Genomic DNA, 23,277 nt, shown 5'->3' with positions numbered 1-23,277 from the left:
GTGCCATTTATGATAGCATCAAAAAGGATAAAATGCATAGAAAATAATTTAGAAAAAAAGGCAAAATACTGGCTCACTGAAAAATACAAAACACTGCTGAAGACACAAATAAATGGAAAAATATCCTGTGTTCATGGACTGGAAGACTTAACATTGTCAATACTACCTATAGTGATCTATAGATTCAATACAATACCTATCAAAATCCCAATATTTTTTTTTTCAGAAATAGAAAATCCATCCTAAAATTCACAAAGAATCTCAAGGGATCCTAAATAGCCAAAAACAATCATGAAGAAGAAGAACAAACTTGGAGACCCAAGATGGCAGCCAATGGGACAGCAGGCTGCATGATAGTGTGTGAGTGAAAGAAAGAGTGAAAGGAGAGTGCAGTGCATTTTTTTAACAGAGATAATGGATGTGCAGGGAGTGTCTGTATTTGTGAGTGAGGGACAGTTATATTCCACAGGACTGTTGGGGACTGGCAGACCAGGCTCCTCTGGCCAGGCAGCTTCTACTAGTGCTGAAATCTCTCTTGGAGCATCAGGCTCTGCTGCAGAGACAGCACCATCTTGAAGGGGAGAGTGGCTATGATTGGAAGCCCAGCCTTACCTTCAACCGGGGAGACCTCAGATACTTACCAGGACCCTATAACCAGAATGCCCAGGGACCAGCTGCCTCAGCTGTGAACCTACGAACACCAAGACTCCAGCCTCCCTGGCCACGGGCACCTAAAATGTTTGTCCAGGGGGAGACAAGATGGCGACTGAATACGTGGCCAGGTCCTGCACTTTCTCACAGAGCAGATAGAAGGAACAGCTGAATTGAATAACATCCATCCAGAATTAGCAAATTAAACACAGCTGGTGAGGCAATCTCAGGTCAGAGATCAGAGATGGAAAGGTCAGAGATCACCTAGAGCAGTGGTTCTCAACCTTGGCTGCACATTAGGATCACCTGGGAATCTTTTTAAAATCCTGATTTCTGGGCCTCATCCTCCAGAAATTCTGTTTCTTTGTTATTAATGTTGTGGCCCCACCCCATACAAAGAAACAGAATTTCCAGAGGATGAGGCCCAGAAATCAGGATTTTAAAAAGATTCCCAGGTGATTCTAATGTGCAGCCAAGGTTGAGAACCACTGACCTAGAGAGAGGTGAGATCTGGGATCCAGGCTGGAGGGAGAAACGCACGCAGTGGGGACTAGAGTCTCAGAGGGAGACTGTGCCCTACCAGATCCATGGCCCTTGGGGTCAGTGTAGCTCTGGAATGTGGAAGGGGATCCACAAGGCTGCTGGCCAAGGGGGACTCTAGATCTAAGCCCACAGCCATGGGCTACTGTGCCTAGAAAGGCAGCCTGAAGTTCTATACTGGCCGAGCAGTGCCTGGAGGAGAAAGACGCGAGGTGGCACGGTTGCTTTGTCTTTATAACTTCCTTGCTTTTACTTCCTAAATCTAGTGCATAGGATCTTTTGATTAAAAACACTCACTGAGACTGCAGGGAGAAGCTGTTTTTGTGGAAACTTGGGATCAGAATTAGGAGAGATGAGCAGGAAATTTGCTCTGGGTCAGTCCATCTCTCCAACCCAGTATTTAGTGCGGCAGGGAAAGAAGAATCTAAACACTGGGTTGAGGGACCATTTGGTCTCGGAAACACCGCCACCCAGGGGTTGTGTCAGAAATTGACGCTTGTGTAAATACAATTGAAGGCAGGCAGAGAAATAAAGTGAGCAGAGAGATCCCGCCTGCTTGAAAACAATGTTGTGGCTTATGACACAGAGGAGTGGTGGATCACAGGGAACTTCAACACTGTGCTGACTACCTGACAGTAAACAGATGTGCCAGGCAGAACAGTAGACAGGAGTCTTAAACCAGCCCCCATAGGTCATTGAAGCTCCACTGAAGTGAACAACCTCCACTATTTCACTTTTTATTTTTTATCTTTTAAAAAACTAATATTTTTTCTCATTTTATTTTACTTTATTATTATATTTTTATTTTTAATTATTATCAGTATTATTTTACCTTATTCTTAAAGTTTTATTTTATTTTATTTTATCTTATTTTATTTTTTGATTAGTGTTCTACATTCTATTTTTATTTTTATTTTAGCATTATTTTACTCTATCTCAATTTTTCCTTTATGCCAACACTCTCTTCCTCACTTTTTCCCTTTTTTGTTCTGTTTCTCTTACTCTGTTCCTGCTTTAGATTTTCTCTATCCTTTCTCTTTACTCCCTGTTAAAAATTGATCTTACTCATATATCTAATTTTATCTCCCCTACTCCAAGTCCATGCACACTTCTCTTCTCTTTTTTCACTAGCCAATTTTTTTTCCTTTTTCTTTCTTTCTGTCTTATTGTTGTTGTTTGTTTGTTTTTTAGATTTATTTTTCTCCTGTTTTTCCTCTCCTCACTTGTTCTTTTCTTCTACTAATAGCTTAATTAGTTTCAATCACCAACTCAGGCCTATCTACTCTCTATTCTCCTTTTCCAAAAATAGATGAATACACAAATAGATTAAAGAAAGGGAAAACATTACATATATATATATATATATATATATATATATATATATATATATATATATATATTTAGACCAGATAGGCTGGACGTCTTCCAGGCATCCTTCCTGCCAAAGTCACAGTGGTGGCAGGGGCCGAGGCAGAGTGGTTAGGGGTGATCAGGCTGGCAGGGGAGCAGTTAGGGGCATCAGGCAGGCAGGCAGAGGCGGTTAGGGGTGACCAGGCAGACAGGCAGAGGGGTTAGGGGTGGTCAGGTAGGCAGGCAGGTAAATGGTTAGGAGCCAGCGGTCCCAGATTGTGAGAGGGATATCCCGAATTGGAGAGGCTGCAGGCTGGGCTGAGGGACTGGACCTCTAATATATATATATCTGTGTGTGTGTGTGTGTGTGTGTGTGTGTGTGTGTGTATACATATATACATAATTTTTCTATTATATATATTTTTTTTCTCTTTTTAATTTTTTTATTTTGGTTTTTACTTTTCTTCTTAAACATTCATTCTCTTTCTACCTCCTCTATACTGAATTGTGGACATTTCCCCATCCATTCAATTCCTTGACCTTACCTTCTTGGAAATAAGCTCGGCCTCTTCAGATTCATCTGGGTGTTTGTTGTTTGGGTGTTTGTTGTTTGAATTTTTTGGATTAGTTTTTGTTTTCATTCTTCTCTGGGTATTTGTTGTTTGCATTTTTTGAATTAGTTGTTGGTTTTTCTGGAGTTTTCTCTCCATATACATATATTTTTCCCTCTTCTTTTTTATTTCTTTTCTCTCTTACATTTTTGCCTTTTCTGAATATCATTTTTGCACTCTTTCCTCTCCCCTAATTCTCTTTTCTGTCGTGGTCACCTTTAGTTGGGGTTATTGGTATCATGAAGACATTTGTGTTTGGTGCCCTATGTATTGTGTCTTGTTGTGTTGTGTTTTGTGCCTTTAGTCAATGAAGGAGAGAGAGAACTACATAACCAGACACTCTGAGAGGAGTGAATATGGGGAAACAAAGAAACAGCCCCCATATGAAAGAAAAGAAGGAATCACCAGAAAAGGAAGTAACGAACTGGAGGCAAGTGATATGTCAGAGAAAGGATTCAGCACAATGGTCATAAGGATGCTGAAAAGGATGGAAGACAAATTCAACAGTATGTGTAAGAACCAAGAGGAAATGAAGAAGAGCCAAGAAGAAATTAAGAATGACATTGCTGCAATAAAGAACACAATAGAAAGCATCAACAGTAGACTAGAAGAAACAGGGGACTGCATCAGTGAGTTAGAAGACAAGGTAGAAAAAAATACCCAAGCAGAGCAGCACCTGGAAAAAAAAACACTTAAAAAAACAGGAGGAGAACCTAAGGGAACTTTGGCACAACACAAAATGAAACAATATCCTCATAATAGGGGTGCCAGAGGAGAGGAAAGTGAGCAAGGAACAGAAAACCTGTTTGAAGAAATAATGACAGAAAACTTCCCTGTTATTGTAAAGAAAAGACTCACAGAAGTCCAAGAAGCTCATAGAGTCCCAAACAAGATGAACCCCCAAAAGCCGACACCAAGACACATTATAATTAAAATGGCAAACACCAACGACAAAGTAAGAATCTTAGAGGCTGCCAGAGAAAGACAGAAAGTTACCTACCAGGGATCTCCCATCAGACTATCGACTGATTTCTCAACAGAAACACATCAGGCCAGAGGGAATGGAATGAAATATACAAAGTCATGCAAAACAAGGGTCTGAATCCAAGAATAGTCTACCTGGCAAGACTATCAATCAAAGTTGAGGGTGAAATCAGGAGCTTCACAGACAAAAAAGGACTAAGGGAGTTTATTACCACCAAACCAGCAATTCAAGAAACGCTAAAGGGTCTACTATAAAAAGAAGAAATAGGAAGGGAAGAAGGAACATGGCATAAAGAAAAAAATGGCAACAAACAAGTACCTATCAATAATAACTTTAAATGTAAATGGATTAAATGCCCCAATCAAAAGACATAGGGTAGCTGAGTAGATAAGAAAACATGACCCATATATATACTGTCTTCAGGAGACCCATCTCAGAACAAAGGACTCACACAGATGGTGAAGGGATGGAAAAAAGTTTTGCAGGCAAATGGAAATGAAAAAAAGCTAGGGTAGCAATACTTATATCTGACAAATTAGACCTCAAAGTGAAGGCCATAATAAGAGATAAGGAAGGCCACTTCAAAATACTAAAGGGAGCAATTCAACAAGAAGATATAACTCTGGGAAACATATATGCACCCCAAACAGGAGCACCAAATACATTAAAAAACACACACACACAAAAACTTCTGGAAGATATCAAGGGAGAGATTGACACCAATACAGTCATAGCAGGGGACTTTAATACCCCACTATCACCATTGGACAAATCCTCTAAACAAAAAATCAGCAAAGAAACATAAAGCCTAAATGGCTCACTAGATCAGATGGAATTAATTGACATCTTCAGAACATTCCACCCCAAAGCCACAGAATATACATTCTTCTCAAGTGCACATGGGTCATTTTCAGAGATAGACCACATATTGGGACACAGGCAAAGTCTCTTCAAATTCAAGAAGATAGAAATCCTATCAAGCATCTTCTCAGATCACAATGGCATAAAATTAAAAATCAACTACAATAAAAACAATGGAAAAAAATCAAACACCTGGAGGCTAAATAGCATGATTGGGTTACCAAAGAGATCAAAGAAGAAATAAAAGGCATCATGGCAACAAATGACAATGAAAACACAACAATCCAAAATCTATGGGACACAGAGAAAGCAGTCTTGAGAGGGGAGTTCATAGCTCTACAGGACTATCTCAACAAATAAGAAAAAATGGTAATAAATTATCTAACCCTACAAGTCAAAGGGTTAGAAAGAGAACAATAAGAAAAGCCCAGCGTAAGCAGAAGGAAGGAAATAATAAAGATCAGAGCAGAAATAAATGACATAGAGACCAAAAACAAAAACAATACAAAAAATCAACAAAACCAAGAGCTGAAAGGATAAACATGATTGATGAACCTCTAGCCAGGCTCACCAAGAAGCAAAGAGAGAGGACCCAAATAAAATCAGAAAATGGTGGTGGTATAGACAAAATCAGACATGAAAGAGGTGAAGTAACAACTGATCCCACAGAAATACAAAGGATTATGAAAAAACATTATGAACAACTCTATTCCAACAAAATGGACAACCTAGATGAAATGGACATATTCTTAGAAAAATACAAGCTCCCAAAACTCAATTAGGAAGAATAAAAAAACCTAAATAGTCCGATAACTACCAAAGAAATTGAAGCAGTGATCAAAAATCTTCCTGGAAACAAAAGCCCTGGACCGACGGCTTTACAGGGGAGTTTTACCAAACATTCAAAGAAGAACTAAAACCTATCCTCTTCAGACTATTCCAAAAAAATTCAAGAGGAAGGCACACTTCCAAGCTTTCTATGAAGCCAGCATTACCCTAATTCCAAAACCAAATAAAGACACCACACACAAAAAAAACCACACAAGAAAACAAAGAGAACTACAGGCCAATATCCTTGATGAACATAGATGCTAAAATCCTCAACAAAATTCTAGCAAATCGGATTCAGCATTACATTACAAAGATCATATACCATGACCAAGCGGGATTTATTCCAGGGATGCAAGGATGGTACTATATCCGCAAATCAATAAATGTGATACATCACATAAACAAATTGAGAGACAAGAAGAACAAAGTTGGAGTCCTCACACTTCTGGAGTTCAAACTTACTACAAAGCAACAGTAATTAAAACAGTGTGATAATGACATAAAAACAGACATGTAGACCAATGGAATAGAATAGAGACCCAGAAATAAACCCTTGGCTATTCTTTCAAATGATTTTCAACAAAATCATTTTGTCATGACCAAAGGCTCCCAAAAACATTCAATGAGAAAAAAAGGGCAGTCTTCAACAAATAATGCTGGGAAAACTGGATATTCATATGCAAAGGAATGAAGTTGGACCCTTACCTTTTACCATTTAAAACTATTAACTCCCTGGTCTGGTAGCTCAGTTGGTTAGAGTGTCATCCTATAGATTTGACTTGTAGATATTGATCCTTTCAGCTATGATCTCAAGAGAACCTACTTTATACCCCACTTTTGTTTTGGCCCTTCCTATCCCCACTTGCAAATCTGGCATACAGAAAAACATTTGAAATGTAGTTCACTTTAACATTTTATGATTTTAGGAACTGGAGGTCAGATGAGCAACACACTGTGAACTTTTTGGTGAGTTAAAAATGATAGTAGCCGAAACCGGTTTGGCTCAGTGGATAAAGCGTCAGCCTGCAGACTGAAGGGTCCCAGGTTCAATTCCGGTCAAGGGCATGTAGCTTGGTTGCGGGCACATCCCCAGTGGGAGATGTGCAGGAGGCAGCTGATCGATGTTTCTCTCTCATCGATGTTTCTAAGTCTCTATCTCTCTCCCTTCCTCTCTGTAAAAACTCAATAAAATATATTTTTTTAAAAAAATGATAGTAGACCCAAAATAGACGGGAAGAACAAAAAACACAAATTATATTTTAAAGAGGTTTTAGGTTAAGAAACAAAAATGTTGCACACTCTTTGACACATTGTCAGGCAGCTATAAATTCTAGGCCCAAACATGACCAAATCCAAGCTTATAAACGTGTTTATTGCAGGATTCTTAGTATGAAACTGCTCCCTCTTATGCAAGCCTTCTCCAGGTTCTCTGTGGCTTACTGATTGGCCATGGCTCATTGGGCAGCTAAAGTTAAACAGAGTGATGTCAAATTCCTGTACTGTTTGATCAGCTGTGTTCCGTCACACCTGTAGTCAGGAAGTTGGCCTCATCCACACTCAGCACTCAACATTCCTGACTAAAATTGCCCAAGCTTGTATTTGGACCTCACAGACATTAACTTGTTCTCTTCTCTTTGGAGTAACCATTCTCAAATGTCTTTGGTTTCTCTGTTTGGAGCGGATCCTTAGGCCACTGCTTCTGAAATTACTAGAAACATTTCCCCTCCAAGATCAAAATTCAAAACCAGACATTATTTTCTAAAACAAGTTGCAAAATTAAGTTTAAGAAGGTTACAAGGCAAATTATCTCATAATATATTACTGATTTGAAAGAGACATTATTTGAGTTTTCTCCCTAATTCTACAACCTACTTACACATTCAGAATCTTTATTCTAAAATAAGAATGCCTGTTTCCTATCTGATTTATAAGGAAGTGGTGATTATAAATTAACATGAATTATGTAAAACACTTCTTATGAAAGGGCAAAAAGTATTAACTTTTACTTTGTTCTTAATAAAATATCTTAGTCATTAATGAAAGAAACAAGTGAGGAAATTGCTATAAACACTTGCAATATTCACAAAAAAATACAATATATAAAAATGCAATGAAATTTTATATAAATATTGGTAAAAGGTATAAAAATGATTGCAAGTGATATAACACAATTATACATTCTTTTATGTGAGTTTCTGCATTTTTCAATATCTTACTGTTCATGGAGCACAAATTTGAGTTGACTTTCTGCAGCATAGAGTTTTGCTTCTTAACAACAAAGAATTTAATACTACATGGATTTTCACCAGATTCAGTTGTTGCATTCTTTACATCACAAGCCCCTAATACTAAACACCTGTTCAACCACTGTTTTTCTCAAAAAATGTGTTTGATCATTCAGCTTGAAAGGAACAGCTTTTCACTTTCATTTACAAATCTCTCACACTTTTCACAAAGCAGTTATTTGTCTGCAAGCAGACTTGAAGCTCAGGAAATTTACTAAATAGGATCACTACAGAGGTCAAATCTTGGGCCTCTGTCCTTTTTAGCAATCTTAAAACTGAAAAACAACATAAACTTTCCTTAATTCTAACCCAGAAGACACTTTAAATGGTGCACTTTGAAATAAAAATTTGAAAAGAAAAATGCAGTGACTTTTTGTTGTTGTTATTAGTTCACTTTAGTTCAGCCTTTATCTTCTTCAGTTCTTGATAGACTGAACACTGAGTAATTTTAAAACCATATATGCTTATTTTCTCTCATAGATATTCTTGAAACTTTAGTACAATACCAAAAACAGACTCACATTTCACACTCTGATTTCCTAAGCATATGAAGAAAGGACAGATAATTATTAAGCTGGGAAAACACACCTTTTTCACTAAGTACATTTTTTTATCACTGATAAGCAATCAAAAACTATAAAATACTGACCTCCAAATGAAGAAAAATTTTAAAGCTCTTTGAGACATTGGTATGCTGATTAAAGTGTAGTATACTACAAAAATCCTACAGTTTATTTTTTTATTTACATAATAACAAAATAATTACAATGCAAACTTACATCATGAATCTTTTTTGTGTCAACTACTCCACTATTCATTACTGAAGTCTTTGATTCTGGTGCTTGGTTGCCTGGCTCATTCATTGATAGGTAGCTTTAAATATTTCCAAATAGGAAAAGATGCAATAAATTCACGATAAGTAATTATTACATCTCATTTTCTTCATAGATAGATCTGAAAATGTGTCCTAATATGTATGCTGTTAACAATATAAAAAATGGATAACATCTGTTTCGAACAGTTGACATTTCACCATATCCATTCTACATGGACACACAGTGTGCTTAGATTTCACAATGCCTGACAGATGTGGTGGGACCATGAAGGAGCAATAACTTGTCTGAAGACATGGCTTGTGCTGTCCTCCCATTTGTATTACTTAGCTATAATCGACAAAGGGTGGTTTCTGCAGCATTACTGTCAGTGCCACTAATCCAGACAAAGAAGTTATTTATTTCAAATGATGACAAATCCTACGATTCATAAGTTAATACGTCTACAGTGATTTACAAAGTAGCTTATGTAAAAAAAATGTGGAAATGCTTTCTTAAAAATAAAAGGTAATTTTTCTTAGAAAGTTATGTCATTAACTTACCTGATTGGGGGAGGGATGAGGAGGAGGAGGAAAGAATGGGCCAACATTTGTGGCAAGATCTACTCTGTTTCTAATATTTTACTGCAAGCTGGGGGCCCAGCATACTAAAACAAAACAAAACAAAACAAAACAAAACAAAACAAAACAAAACAAAACAACACTTCCTGCCTCCATTCACACTCAGAACTTACAATCTTACTAGAGGCCCAGTGCATGGATTCATGCACCTGTGGGGTCCCTCGGTCTGGCCTGCATGCTCTCACAATCTGGGACCCCTCAGGGGAAGTCAGAGAGCCAGTTTCAGTCCGATCCCCCCAGGCCAGGCCACGGGACCCGCACCAGGTCTCTAGTATGCATATACGATCTTTGGTTAATCTCTTCGTTCTCCCCCTCCCCCTTTCCCTCTGAGCTTCATCAGTCTGTTCCATGTTTCCATGCCTGTGCATTGAGCGTCTTCCCCCTGGTGGTCAGTGCCTGTTATAGCTACCAGTCAAATGGTCGAACTGTCAAACGGTCAGTCACTTAGGCTTTTACATATATAGATTAGCAAACAATTTTAACTCACCTGAAAACAATATATAAAAATGCAACTTGAAATTGCTAAACGGAACATAATCAAGTGGGATAAGCTTTGGCTGGTGATGTAAAATAAGATTGGAAAGGAATACACAACCTCCATGCATATAGACATTTATAAGTATCCTTACTCATATTACTTCAGCTAATCTAAAAGGCAATTGATTGTAAAAAGCAATATTATTTTACATACAACCAAGGAAAACACTGTCCTTACACAATGTCAATTATAAAACACATCCCTGAGGAAATAAGCTCAAGTTTTTATCAGTTACCTTTAAAGTCAAAGGTAACTTTATTTTTTCTTCTTCAGTGGAATAATATTCTAGAAAGGCTCTAATGAAAGTTTGTTTCATTTAACCTCATTCTGTGTTTTAAACACTAGATGCTTAATTACATGAATGTTAAGATACCAAAAAAAAGGTATATGAAATATAATATGTACTTGCGCAGGGTTTGGCAAATAAATAAATGTTATTGAATTTATGAAATTATTCGATATGCCTAAAGATTCAATTAAATCATTGCTAACTTTTAAGATTACTCTATTCATGTATTCCACAAAGCTCTTCAAGGCAAAATGAAAATTTAAATGTAAATGCTTCTGAAATATTAAATCCAGTCCAATTAAAAATTGTTCCTCTCTGGCATCATTTTATATTTTGGTGCTTTCACACTTTAAAGGCAGCCCAGGAAAGTAACAGATGAAGTTGTACCTCCTTGGGTATAACACATGGGTGAAACTGAGAGAAAAGCTCATTCAACTCTTAGATTCCTATGTCATAGGTTAAAAATGGAATCAAATACAAAACCTATTCTTGATTTGGATTAATTTTTGGTATAAGTATCAAAAGCAAATAGATCAGCAATTCATGGGTTTTAAATATTGATTTTGTTTAGTGTGAAAAGAATTAATCAATAAAATATAAAGTATTGTTTAAAGCTTACTAAACATACACACACGCACACACACACACACACACACACACACACTCACACTCACACACGGCATGGCCCAAAAGTCTTAGTACAGTTTTATGCTGTAATTACTTCAGAAGTATAAATGCTTCAAAATTTGAAAATGCAATTATATACATTTCATTTTCACGTGTTTGTTTATTTTAGTCCTCACCTAAGGATATGTTTTCACTGATTTTAGAGAGGGAGGGAAGGGAAGGAGGAAGGGAGGGAGAGAAAGAGGGAGGGAGGGAGGGAAGGAGAGAGAAACATTGATTAGTTGCCTCCTATAAACACCCTGACAAGGGATCAAACCCGAAACCTGGGTATGTGCCCTGACAGGGAATGGAACTTGCAACCAATCCTTCCCTGCACTGATGACACTCCAACCATGGCTCATTTTCACTTGTTTAGTTTTGTGAATACTGGAAAACACATTTTTAATTTTTATTTATTTTTTAAAATATATTTTTATTTGCTTGCATATAAGTCCTTTGGTTGATCTCTCCCCAGTGGACACAGAAAACAGGGGAGTGGGGGCATGAGCGGGGGAATAGGGGGAAAAGTGGGGATAAGGACACATGTGTAATATCTTAAACAATAAAAAATATATATATTTATTTTTAAAAAAGAACTGAAAAAATATATATTTATTGATTTCAGAGAGGAAGGGAGAGGGAGAGATAGAAACATCAGTGATAAGAATCACCAATCAGCTACCTCCCTGCATGCCCCACACTGGGGATCTAACCAGCAATCTGGGGGTGTGTCCAGACCAGGTATCCAACAGTGACCTCCTGGCCCATAGGTCCATGCTCAACCACTGAGCCATGCACTGACTATAACATTAAAGTTAAAATTTTACTTCAAAATTTCCAAAGCTGAACAAGTATAAAAGGAAGTTAAATAATAAAACTTTCAAATTATTTTTTTAAGATTTTAAGAGCAGTTTTAGGTTCACAGAAAAATTGAGCAGAAGGTACTGAGATTTCCCATGTAGCCCTTCCTGCAAACATGCATAGCTTTCCCATTACAGTAAACCCTTGGTGTTTTTCGGATGTTGATTTAACGGACTACAGATTTAATGGACTTCGGTTTTAATGGACAAAATTTATGGTCCATATTTAAGACTCTGTTAATTTTAAAATGATTTTAAATAAGATTTGCTTATAATTAAATTAACAGGTTATTGTTTTTGTTATTAATTCACTGTTATTCTTTTTTAAATCTTTATTGTTAAAAGTATTACATTTGTCCCCTTTTTTCCCCATTGACTCTTTATACTAGTATATATATATATATATATATATATATATATATATATATATATATATTTAAATTCTTTACTGTTTAAAATATTACATTAGTCTCCTTCCCCCCCTTGACCTCTCCCTGCCCACTGCCACACCCCAGCACATGCCCTCACCCCCATCTTGTCTGTGTCCTTTGATTATGCTCATATGCATGCATACAAGTCCTTTGGTTTGATCTCTTACCCCCTCACCCCCCACCTTACCTCATAGGTTGGACAGTCTGTTCAATGTTTCTATGACTCTGGTTCTATTTTTGTTCATCAGTTTATGTTGTTCATTATATTCCACAAATGAGTGAGATCATGTGATATTTATCTTTCTCCAACTGGCTTATTTCACTTAGCATAATGCTCTCCGGGTCCATCCATGCTGTTGCAAATGGTAGGAGTTCCTTTCTTTTTACAGCAGCATAATATTCCATTGTGTAGATGTACCACAGGTTTTTAATCTGCTCATCTGCTAATGGGCACTTAGGGCTGTTTCTAAATCTTAGCTATTGTAAATTGTGCTGCTATGAACATAGGGGTGCATATATCCTTTCTGATTGGTGTTTCTGATTTCTTGGGATATATTTCTATAAGTGGGATTACTGGGTCAAATGGAAGTTCCATTTTTAATATTTTGAGGAAACACCATACTGTTCACCACAGTGGCTGCACCAGTCTGCATTCCCACCAGCAGTGCAAGAGGGTTCCTTTTTCTCTGCATTCTCACCAGCACTTGTTCTTTGTTGATTAGTTGATGATAGCCATTCTGACAGGTGTGAGATGGTACCTCATTATTGTTTTGATTTGCATGTCTCAGATGATTAGTGACTTTGAGCATTTTTCATGTGTCTTGGCCTTTTGTATGTCCTCTATGGAGAAGTGTTTAGTTAGATCCATTGCCCATTTTTACTTTGATTGTTTGTCTTTCTTGTGTAGAGTTGCATGAGTTCTTTATATATTTTTGAAATTAAGCCCTTACCAGATGTAACTGGCAAATATGTTCTCCCATACTGGGAGTTCCCTTTGCATTTTGAGGATGGTTTCTTTGCTGCAAAAGCTTTTTAGTTTGGTGTAGTCCCATTAGCTTAATTTTTCCTTTGTTTCTCTTGCCCTAGGAGGTGGATCGGCAAAAATTCTGCTTTGTGAGATTTTACTACCTGTTTTCTTGTGGGATTCTGTTATTTTTAATAAATTTAGCAAATAGGCCATATGTTGGATGAAATACTAACTATAGTAATTTCACTGATATAAATAAATATTACATATCTATAACTATAGTCTATATATTTAAATTCAAGAGTCACCATTCATAAACAATGTTCTGAGAATGATTAGCATATGATCATACTGCATTGCTGTGGTAATTAGTTCTGTTGTTGTGTGGCATGAATTTCTGCAGCAGTTTGAACACGTCAGCCTATGTTCCAATGTGTACTAAGTCACGCCCCAGCCTTGTGCATTTGTTTACTCACTGTGACTGGTCAATGCACGCTTTTACTAGACCTGTTCAGTATAAATTTAAAATTACTGTCATACATATAGAACACTTTTAATACATTCTTAATTTTAATTACACAAACCTGTCTGTGTAAGTAAAAATGGATAGAACTAATTTGTCAATTTTTTAACATACACACTTGGAAAACCTACTTTATTATATAACTAGAGGCCCAGTGCATGAAATTCTTGCACGGGGGGGGGGGGGGGTGGGGGGGGGGGGCGGGCGCTCAGCCTGGCCTGTACCCTCTCGCAATCCGGGACTCCTCAGGGGACATCCAACTGCCATTTTAGGCCTGATCCCACAGGGATCCCACAGGGATCAGGCCTAAACCAGCAGTTAGGCATCCCTCTTGCAATCTGAGACTGCTGGCTCCTAACCGCTTGCCTGCCTGCCTGATCGCCCCTAACTGCCTCAGCCTTGGTCCCCACCATGGGCTATGCATATATGCATACTAGAGGCCCAGTGCACAAAATGTGCACTCGGGGGGGGGGTCCCTCAGCCCATCCTGCACCCTCTCGCAGTCTGAGAGCCCTCAGGGGATGTCTGACTGACACCTTAGGCCCATCCCCATGGCAGTTGGACATCTTTAGCACTACCACAGAGGCAAGAGAGGCTCCCGCCACCACCGCTGCGCTCGCCAGTGGTCAGTGCGTGTCATTGTAACTGGTCATTCCACCATTGTGTCAATTTGCATATTAGCCTTTTATTATATAGGATAACTTCTTTGGTTAATCTCTCCTCACTCCTCCCACCCCCTTTTCTCTGAAATACATCAGTGTGTTTCACATTTAATGTTTCTGGATTTGTTTGTTCATCAGTTTATTTTGTTCATTAGATTCCACATATAAGTGAGGTCATGTGATACTTGTCTTTCTCTGACTGGCTTATTTCACTGAGCATAAAACTCTTTAGGTCCCTCCTTGCTGTCTCAAAGGGTAAGAGATCCTTCTTTTCTACAGCTGCATAGTATTCCATTGTGTAAATGTACCACAATTTTATAATCTATTCATCTACTGATGGACACTTGGGCTGTTTCAAGATCTTGATCTTAGCTATTGTAAATAAAGCTGCTATGAACATAGGGGTGCATATCTTTTTTCTGATTAGTATTTCAGGCTTTTTGGAATATATTCCTAGAAAAAAAAAGACTACAAATTGTAGCAGCAATCTTGAGAAAGAAGATATATGCAAAAAAAATGAAACTAGACCACCACCTTATTCCATACACAAGAATAAACTCAAAATGGGAAAAGACTTAAATGTAAGTCATAAAACCATAAAAATAATTAAAGAAAACAAAGGCAGCAAAAGCTCAGACATCTCACATAGTAGAATTTTCCCTGATACATCGCCTAGGGCAACAGAAGCAAAGGGGAAAAATAAACAAATAGGACTACATCAAAATAAAAAGCTTCTGCACAGCAAAAGAAACCAGCATTAAATTGAAAAAGGGAACCCACTGCATGGGACAACATTTGCCAATAATACATCTGATAAGGGGTTAATTTCCAAAATATATAAAATACTCATACAACTCAATAAAAGAAAGACAAACAACCCAATTAAAAAATGGACAGAGGACCTGAATAGACATGTCTCCAAAGAAGACAAATGGCCAAAAGACATGAACAATTACTCATCACTAATCATCAGAGAGATGCAAATTAAAACTATAATGAGGTGTTACATCACACTTGCCAGAATGGCTACTATCAATAAATCAACAAACAACAAATGCTGGTGAGGATGTGGAGAAAAGGGAACCCTAGTATACTGCTGGTGGAAATGCAGACTGATATAACCACTGCGTAAAAAATTAAAATTGGAACTGTCATAGGCCATTACTTTTAAAGTAATTCTTTCTTAATAATTTGAAAGACATTATCAACACAAATTCATATTTAACTATAATTCTAATGGTTTATTTTTTCATTATTGTTTCTATATTCATGTCATTCTTTTGCTTAGAATCTTTTGTTTTGTTGGAAAATATTATAAACTAATTACTTTTTCAGAAAAGGCTCATTTGGGATAAGTTTCCTGAGTCCTGACAATTCTAAAAGAATAATGTCTTTATTTTGTCCTTACACTATACTCAGTTGAATGCTAGTTTTGCAGGACATGTAATTCTAGGATAAAAATATTTTCCTTTAAAAATATTTTACAATTTATTGCAAATGATGTTAAGTCTACTAATAGTATAATTCTTGTACTTATGTAACTTTCTTCTTTCCTTTAGGGAAACATCAAATTTGAATTTGTGTCTAGCATAGATAATGTTGTTTCCCCTGTTTGGCACTAAGTTGGTCTTTTCAATCTGGAGACTATAATCTTTCCTCGCCTCTTCAGTTCACAGAAATTCCCACCCCCACCTTTTGTTTTATGATTATTTCTTCCTTTCAATTGTTTTCTTTTTTGCATGTGTCAAGTCCTTTTTTTCTTTTTATTTATTTATTTTTTTTCTTTATTGATTAAGGTATTACATACGTGTTCCTATTTTCTTTTTAATTTGACTTTACATTCTTAGTTATTTACCAATCTTTACCTTCCTGATAATTACTCAGTCATATCAAATCTAGTATTTGTCTCTTCAATAAAATTTATTTCTTTTGCCAAATATATTTTTAATTTCCAAAAATCATCTCTCAGACTATGAAGATGTCTTTCTTTATAACAGACTTTTGGGGCATAGTATTCCCCTTGGGTCATTCTGAGAATATTAATTTTTAAAATTTAATGTTCTAATCTATTCTTTACATTATCTTTGTTTTCTCTGAAGTTAGTACTCCTTAGTAAACTTGGCTTGTCTCCAGTGCCATTAGCTTTCCTTAAATATTTGTTGATCCTTGGTTGTTCATATCATGAAAAAAGGGCTAAGCTGATTTGCTCATCTCACTGATGAGGACACCCTTCAACGATGTGTAGTAATCTTTCCCCTATAGGCATCTGTCCTGCTCCCTAAATAATATCACTCAAAGTTTGCATTCTAAATTTTTCTTTGAACCCCGTATAATAAGAATTATATTGTATATCTACTTCTGAAACTTTTTTATTTTATTCAATCTATTTAAAATATATCAACATTGATGAATACACTGCTGAAATACATTCATTTTTCACTGCTGCATTGTATGATATTACATACTATCATGTAATCACAATGATATTATACTATCATCCTGTTGTCCATTTTCCTGTAGATTGACATTTGAGTTGCTTTATTTATTTATTTATTAGTTGTTATAAAAAATTATTCTATTCTGCAGTTTGGAATTAATAGGTCTCCTTCTACTATTCATATATAACACAATCCACTTTTTTACACAAGATTGTTTTATGGTCACATATATTTAGGATGACATTTAGAATAATATTAACTTTATTATAGAAATTAAATCTTTTAATTAAAAATATTCAACAGAGGGAAACATCTCTAGCAACAAGGATCTTAAAGGGAAATCTGTAAACCTATAGCAAAAAAATTTAAGAGAACCGAAAAAGGCTGAAAAGAGATCTTTAAAGATAATAAAATTTTAGCCCTAGCTAGTTTGGCTCAGTGGATAGAACATCAGCCTGTGGACTAAAGGGTCCTGCGTTAGATTCTGCTCAAGGGCATGTACCTCAGTTGCAGGCGCAATCCCTGGCCCTGGTCAGGGCTCATGTGGGAGGCAACCAGTCACTGTGTCTCTCACATCAATGTTTCTCTCTGTCTCTATCTCTCCCTTCCACTCTCTCTAAAAATCAATAGAAAAATATCCTCTGGTGAGGATTAACAACAACAACAAAAAAGAATAAAATTTTAAAATGAAGAGCTAAAAGAATTCAGAAATTTCCAGTTCAGTATTTTCATTCATGTAAAAATTTTATTCATAGGTTTAATATCAATCCTTACTGATAGATAAAAAAAGTGTGATTTGTGAAATTAAGTGACTTTTTCAAGGTAACAATGTAGTGATCTTTCACTGTTGTATTTTGTGCTATAAATAAGATAAGAGCAGTTGTGTGCTTCTGAAAGTAGCCAATGAATGCAGGCAAATTTCTTAACATCCAAGAGGATAAAACGGTCAACTTTTCTGGGGTACTTGTTTCAATTGCCCCAGCCAAGTAGAACTTAGTAAACACTGTGCCATTTTAGCCTAATTTCATTTGGCATCTAAAAACTGACCAGGAAAAGGCATTGTTCCAAAATTACTTGGCACAAATGTTCAGGACTCTTTCTACCAGATAAGACCAAAAAATTTTTCTGGCCATTTTTCTGACCAAAAAATGTCAAAAGCAATTAGTGGACTGTGGTGACATTATTCAATATAGTATTGGAGATCCCAGAATTGAATGATCTGTAGTTTATTACCTTAGCATTTTGGATGCAGGGACAGAGGGCCCAAGCAGCGCTGGCCTTCACATCTGGGTGGGGGTTTTTCAGCAAGGACCATAACAAACGAACTCCATCTAAGCGATCAATTATCCTATTGTGAAATAAAAATAGAGACATAAACTGTAACTAATATGTGTAAATGAAAATTTAAGTGGCCTATTTATTCAGGCAATTGTAATTAGTTTTTGTCCTTCTGACATTTTGCTTGGATTTCTTTTTCCAAAACTTTAAAAACAGCAGGGATATAACATGCTGTTGAATTGTGAGCACTCTGATGTCAGTTTTAAATTCATGACACGAAAAGCAAGCTCCATGGTGATTACGATTCACATAAACTTAAAATCAAGCCATGTAATTTTTTAATTAGCTGTACACAGACTGTTACCTAAATGTAAAAATACTGGTTTCTTTTATATAGTAACATGTAAATACTTCCCAAAACAAATATTTATGCCTCAAAACTGTGCAGTTACCTTTTTTATTTGGTCTGTGTGTAATTGACTTAGCTTACAATGTGACATATTTTAAACAACTCCAGTCCTAATCTAGCATTGGGAATTAAAATCATTACACCACAGTGCATCCTTTGTTGGGTATGAATAACATGTAACTTGTTTTCCATGTGCTCCCTTTTCAGCAAGACTAACATTGAAGACTGTGTTATAATTACTTAATACTCTGTAATCAAAATATCTTCATGACTAGCTAAAAAATGAATTATCATCAGAGTCATCTATACACCATCTGTCTTCTGTTTATGTATCAATCAGACCAGGGAGAAGAACCTTGAATTAAGGTCCGTGGAGTAGTTGCAGTTGAGAAGGCGGCTAAACAAAACTTAATATACTTTACAAACATAGCTTTGCTCACACAGATACGCTAAACAAGCAGATGAGAAAATATAAAGGACATAAAAATTCCTTTAATTTTTAATCTCAAGTAGTGTTTAACACATGTGGTATTTAGCCACAGATAAAACAAATACTACTGGTTTAAAATGCTATACAAATTCTTTCTTGAAAATCAACATAAAGACATCTACATTTCTTGATTATCTGAGGTGAATTTACCAGAAAAAAAGTATTATTTCAAAGATTCCAAGTAGGAAGTCATTTTCACATAACCATATAAAACAACTGGTAATGCAAATAATTTATACTAAGATATAAACTGTTTTTTAAAAGATAAGTTTTAATTTTTAAAAAAGTGCATTGCAAAAGTATTTAAAGTTTAATGAAATAGCTTTCCAAACCTAAAGTTTTCTAATATCATGCTGAGTGAAAACAAAGTTTTAATTCTCAGTTTATGGCAACTGTAAAGAAAGATACTGAGCACTATACAATGAAGCATTTACTTTACAAACTTAAAAAGCTTACTACTTAATACAGGCCACTGAAAACAGAATTAATGCTTATCCCCAGGTCTCTATTTTTTCACACACATTTCTCAATGAATGACTGATCTCTTACTCTCTCAGAATATAGTAGTAAAATTTGCATTAGTGACATTTATGTATATAATGCTAAATATAACTTATCATGATTGCAGAAACCACTTGGATGGCACACATTTTCAATTTAAAACAAAAAGGATAACTCAATTCTGGACTCCCTCCATCCCGCCAGGCAAAATTTCACAATTAACTATAAAAATTCACTATTAATTATAAAATTATATCTATTATCCCCAGCTCTCAGCCCCAAACCCCAAATAATTCGTCAGCTTGTTAGTTATAAAAGATGAGGACTATGACCACATTGCTAATGTCTTAAAAGAACTCAGCACATTACAGAGTAATAACCTTAAAGGAGGAAAACATTTGCAAACACAGCAACTAGCAAAGCCGGGGGCAAAATTAAAACAAACTTGAGTTTAATTTAGTCCACTCCCATTTTCTTCTGTACCAAGTCATTGACTGCTGTTCACTTCACAATAACTTGAGTACCTACACCACATTCCTCTGTTCTCCCTGCAACACCCTAATTCTGCTCGTCACTATCTCATATTAGGATTGCTTCAGTAGCTACAAGACTTGGTTTTATGCTTTCATTTCTCTCAGTTCTAATCCATCCTATAAATCCCTGGGAAATTCATCTTCATAAGGGCCCCTCAGAGCTTCTGCAGTACTCCTTGAGAGCAGGGCCCCAGGGTTATTCATTCTGTTCATCACACCATCTAGCACATTCAATCAACATGTAAAGATCACTCCAGGAGAAAGTCTCCAACAGCTTCCCATTGGCCTGCATGGTATTAAAATCCCAATTCCTGAACTCCAATATTTAACATTTCCAATGAGTTGGTTTATTCCTTTCAATTCCCTCTATTGCAGGCATTTGCTCATAATCCTCTTGTGCCATCTACTAAATACTAAGTACTAAGCATAGCACAATGGCAGATACAGTCAGTTCTCATTATTTGTGGTAGTTAGATTTTATGTCACGGCAAACAGTGAATTAGTGAAGACTGAACTATTACTCCTAGGGGAAGTAGAAAATTTAGTTCCTGAAAGCCTCTGGTCAGAACATTTTCATCAACTGATCAATATGTAACCTTGTTTTATGTGTGTTTCTGTTTAAAAGCACCTTATTGAATATGTGTGTTTGATTCATTAACATTGAACCCATGGCCAGCAGAACTATGAAGCTTATTGAACACACGTTTTCTGTCAGGCACATCACAGCCTTCCTGCACTTAAGAATACTAGAAAACAGAGCTCTGCAGCACTCTGCTTAGGGGCTGTAGTACAGTATCAAGCGAAGATATAGCCCAATCCCCCCTCCCAGTCAGTAGAACAGTGTCTGCCTGGCCAGAGGCCACAAGGAGCAGAGCAGCTTATAGAGTGTTTCCCATGTCCTTGACGGCTAACAAGCCTCACCAGACTCTCTGTCCTTGGCCTGCACGCAGGCCTTTCCCAGCACGGCTCCCTCTCTCTCCCTCTCTCCTTTGCTAGATAAACCCCTAGACTCCCCTAGCCTAGTGTGGAAGCTCACCAAACTGGTCACCATGGGGTCTGCCCCAGATGGAAGTAATAAAGTCTATGTCTGTCCACTCTGGTCCCCCCACACGGTTTTTTGTTTGTTTGTTTGTTTTTTTGGACTAGCAAAAAACAGCATGGAGCTTCCTGGGTTGGAGCTCCTACAGTATGGGGACCATTTTAAACAAAATCACTAGCTTAAAGCACAAAACTATGAAAAGCATAACACTAAATAGACTGTGAAAAGTATACGTGCTAACAGTATGAGCTGAAACAGGAAGGGAGAACATGCTTTTGTTCAACCTCAGCTGGAAGCATGCTCATTAGGCTACTCAAATTTTTCAGTGCTCTGCACATGTCCACTATTAATGGCAAAAGCATTCCAAGTATTGATCTGTAGGTAACAAATGAATTTTAGGAGGGGTACAAATTCACAAATACAGAATCTGTAAGTAATGATAATTTTTAAAAATATAGTTTTTATTTATTTCAGAGAGGAAGGGCGAGGAAGATATAGAAACATCAATGATTAGAGAGAACCACTGATTGGCTACCTCCTGCACACCCCCTATTGGGGATCGAGTCCACAACCCCAGCATGTGCCCAGACCAGGAATCAAACCATGAACTTCTGGTTCATATGCTGCTGCTCAACCACTTAGCAACACAAGCCGGGCAATAAATAAGGATTTTAATTGTCCTTCAGGAAACTACAGTCTAGTAAGGGAGATAAAGAGACCATTTTACGTTTATATCTCTACTAGAGGCCTGGCGCATGGATTCGTGCACCAGTGGGGACCCTCAGCCTGGCCTGAAGGGATCAGGCAGAAACTAGCTCTCCAATATCCCGAGGGGTCCCGGATTGCGAGAGGGTGCAGGCCAGGCCGAGGGACCCCACTGGTGCACGAATCCGTGCACCGGCTTCTAGTATGCATATAACATCTTTGGTTAATCTCTTCCCGCCCTTCCTCCTCCCTGCTTCCTTCTGAGATTCATCAGTGTGATCCATGTTTCCATGCCTCTGGTTTCCGCTCCTGCATTGAGCATCTGCCTGCTGGTGGTCAGTGTCCATTATAGCTAATAGATAGTCAGCTGGTCACTTAGGCTTTTATATATATACTAGAGGCCCGGTGCACAAAAATTTGTGCACTTGGGGGGGAGAGGGGGGTCCCTCAGCCTGGCCTGTGCCCTCTCGCAGTCTGGGACCCCTCAGGAGATAACGACCTGTTGGCTTAGGCCTGCTCCCGGGTGGCAGAGGGCAGGCCCAATCCCTAGGTGCAGCCCCTGGTCAGACTCAGAGCAGGGTCGATTGGGGAGTTGGGGCGCCGCCCCCTGTCATACACAGAGCAGGGCGATCGGGAGGTTGTAATTCCATCCTCAGTCACGCTCAGGGTAGGGCCGATTGGGGGGTTGGGGCACCGTCCCCTGTCACACTCAAGGCAGGGTCGATGGGGAGGTTGCGGCGCCGCCCCCTGTCATGCACAGAGCAGGGCAATCAGGGGGTTGGGGCGCAGCCCCCTGTCACGCAAAGAGCAGGGCCCATCAGGGGGTTGGGGCGCCACCCTCTATCACCCACAGAGCAGGGCCGATCAGGGGTTTGGGGTGCCACTACTCTCACACTCAGGGCAGGGCCGATGGGGAGGTTATGGCTCTACCCCGTCACACACAGAGCAGGGCCCGTGGTGGGGCGGGGAGGTTGGGGCGCCGCACGCTGTCACACACAGAGCAGGGCCGATCAGGGGGTTGGGGTGCCGCACCCTGTCACACACAGAGCCGCAGGGTGATCAGGGGCTTTGGGCGCTGCCCCCTGTCACGCTGATCCCGGTGCTGGGAGGCATATTACCCTTTTACTATATAGGGTAGAGGCCTGGTGCATGGGTGGGTGCCAGCTGGTTTGCCCTGAAGGGTGTCCTGGATCAGGGTGGGGGTCCCCACTGGGGTGCCTGGCCAGCCTGGGTGAGGGGATGATGGCTGTTTGCAGCTGGTCACACACCATTCAGGGTGGGGGTTCCCACTGGGGTGCTTGGCCAGCCTGGGTGAGGGGATGATGGCTGTTTGCAGCTGGTCACACACCCTTCAGGGTTGGGGTCCCCACTGGGGTGCCTG

At 38.2% G+C, this 23,277-nt stretch overlaps 1 protein-coding gene across 1 annotated transcript in view; it reads right to left on the bottom strand.

Moving 5' to 3' along the window:
- ODAD2 (outer dynein arm docking complex subunit 2) overlaps positions 1-23,277 on the bottom strand; it is a 219,169-nt gene that overhangs the window by 84,752 nt on the left and 111,140 nt on the right. Inside the window, 1 exon segment of the mRNA XM_059680935.1 lies at positions 18,175-18,289. Within this exon segment, the coding sequence (XP_059536918.1) occupies positions 18,175-18,289 (115 nt within the window).

Source organism: Myotis daubentonii, chromosome 1 (assembly GCF_963259705.1).
Source record: "Myotis daubentonii chromosome 1, mMyoDau2.1, whole genome shotgun sequence".
NCBI lineage: Eukaryota > Metazoa > Chordata > Mammalia > Chiroptera > Vespertilionidae > Myotis > Myotis daubentonii.
Note: the sequence above shows the minus strand (reverse complement) of the source record. Positions and strands in the feature narration are given on the sequence as shown.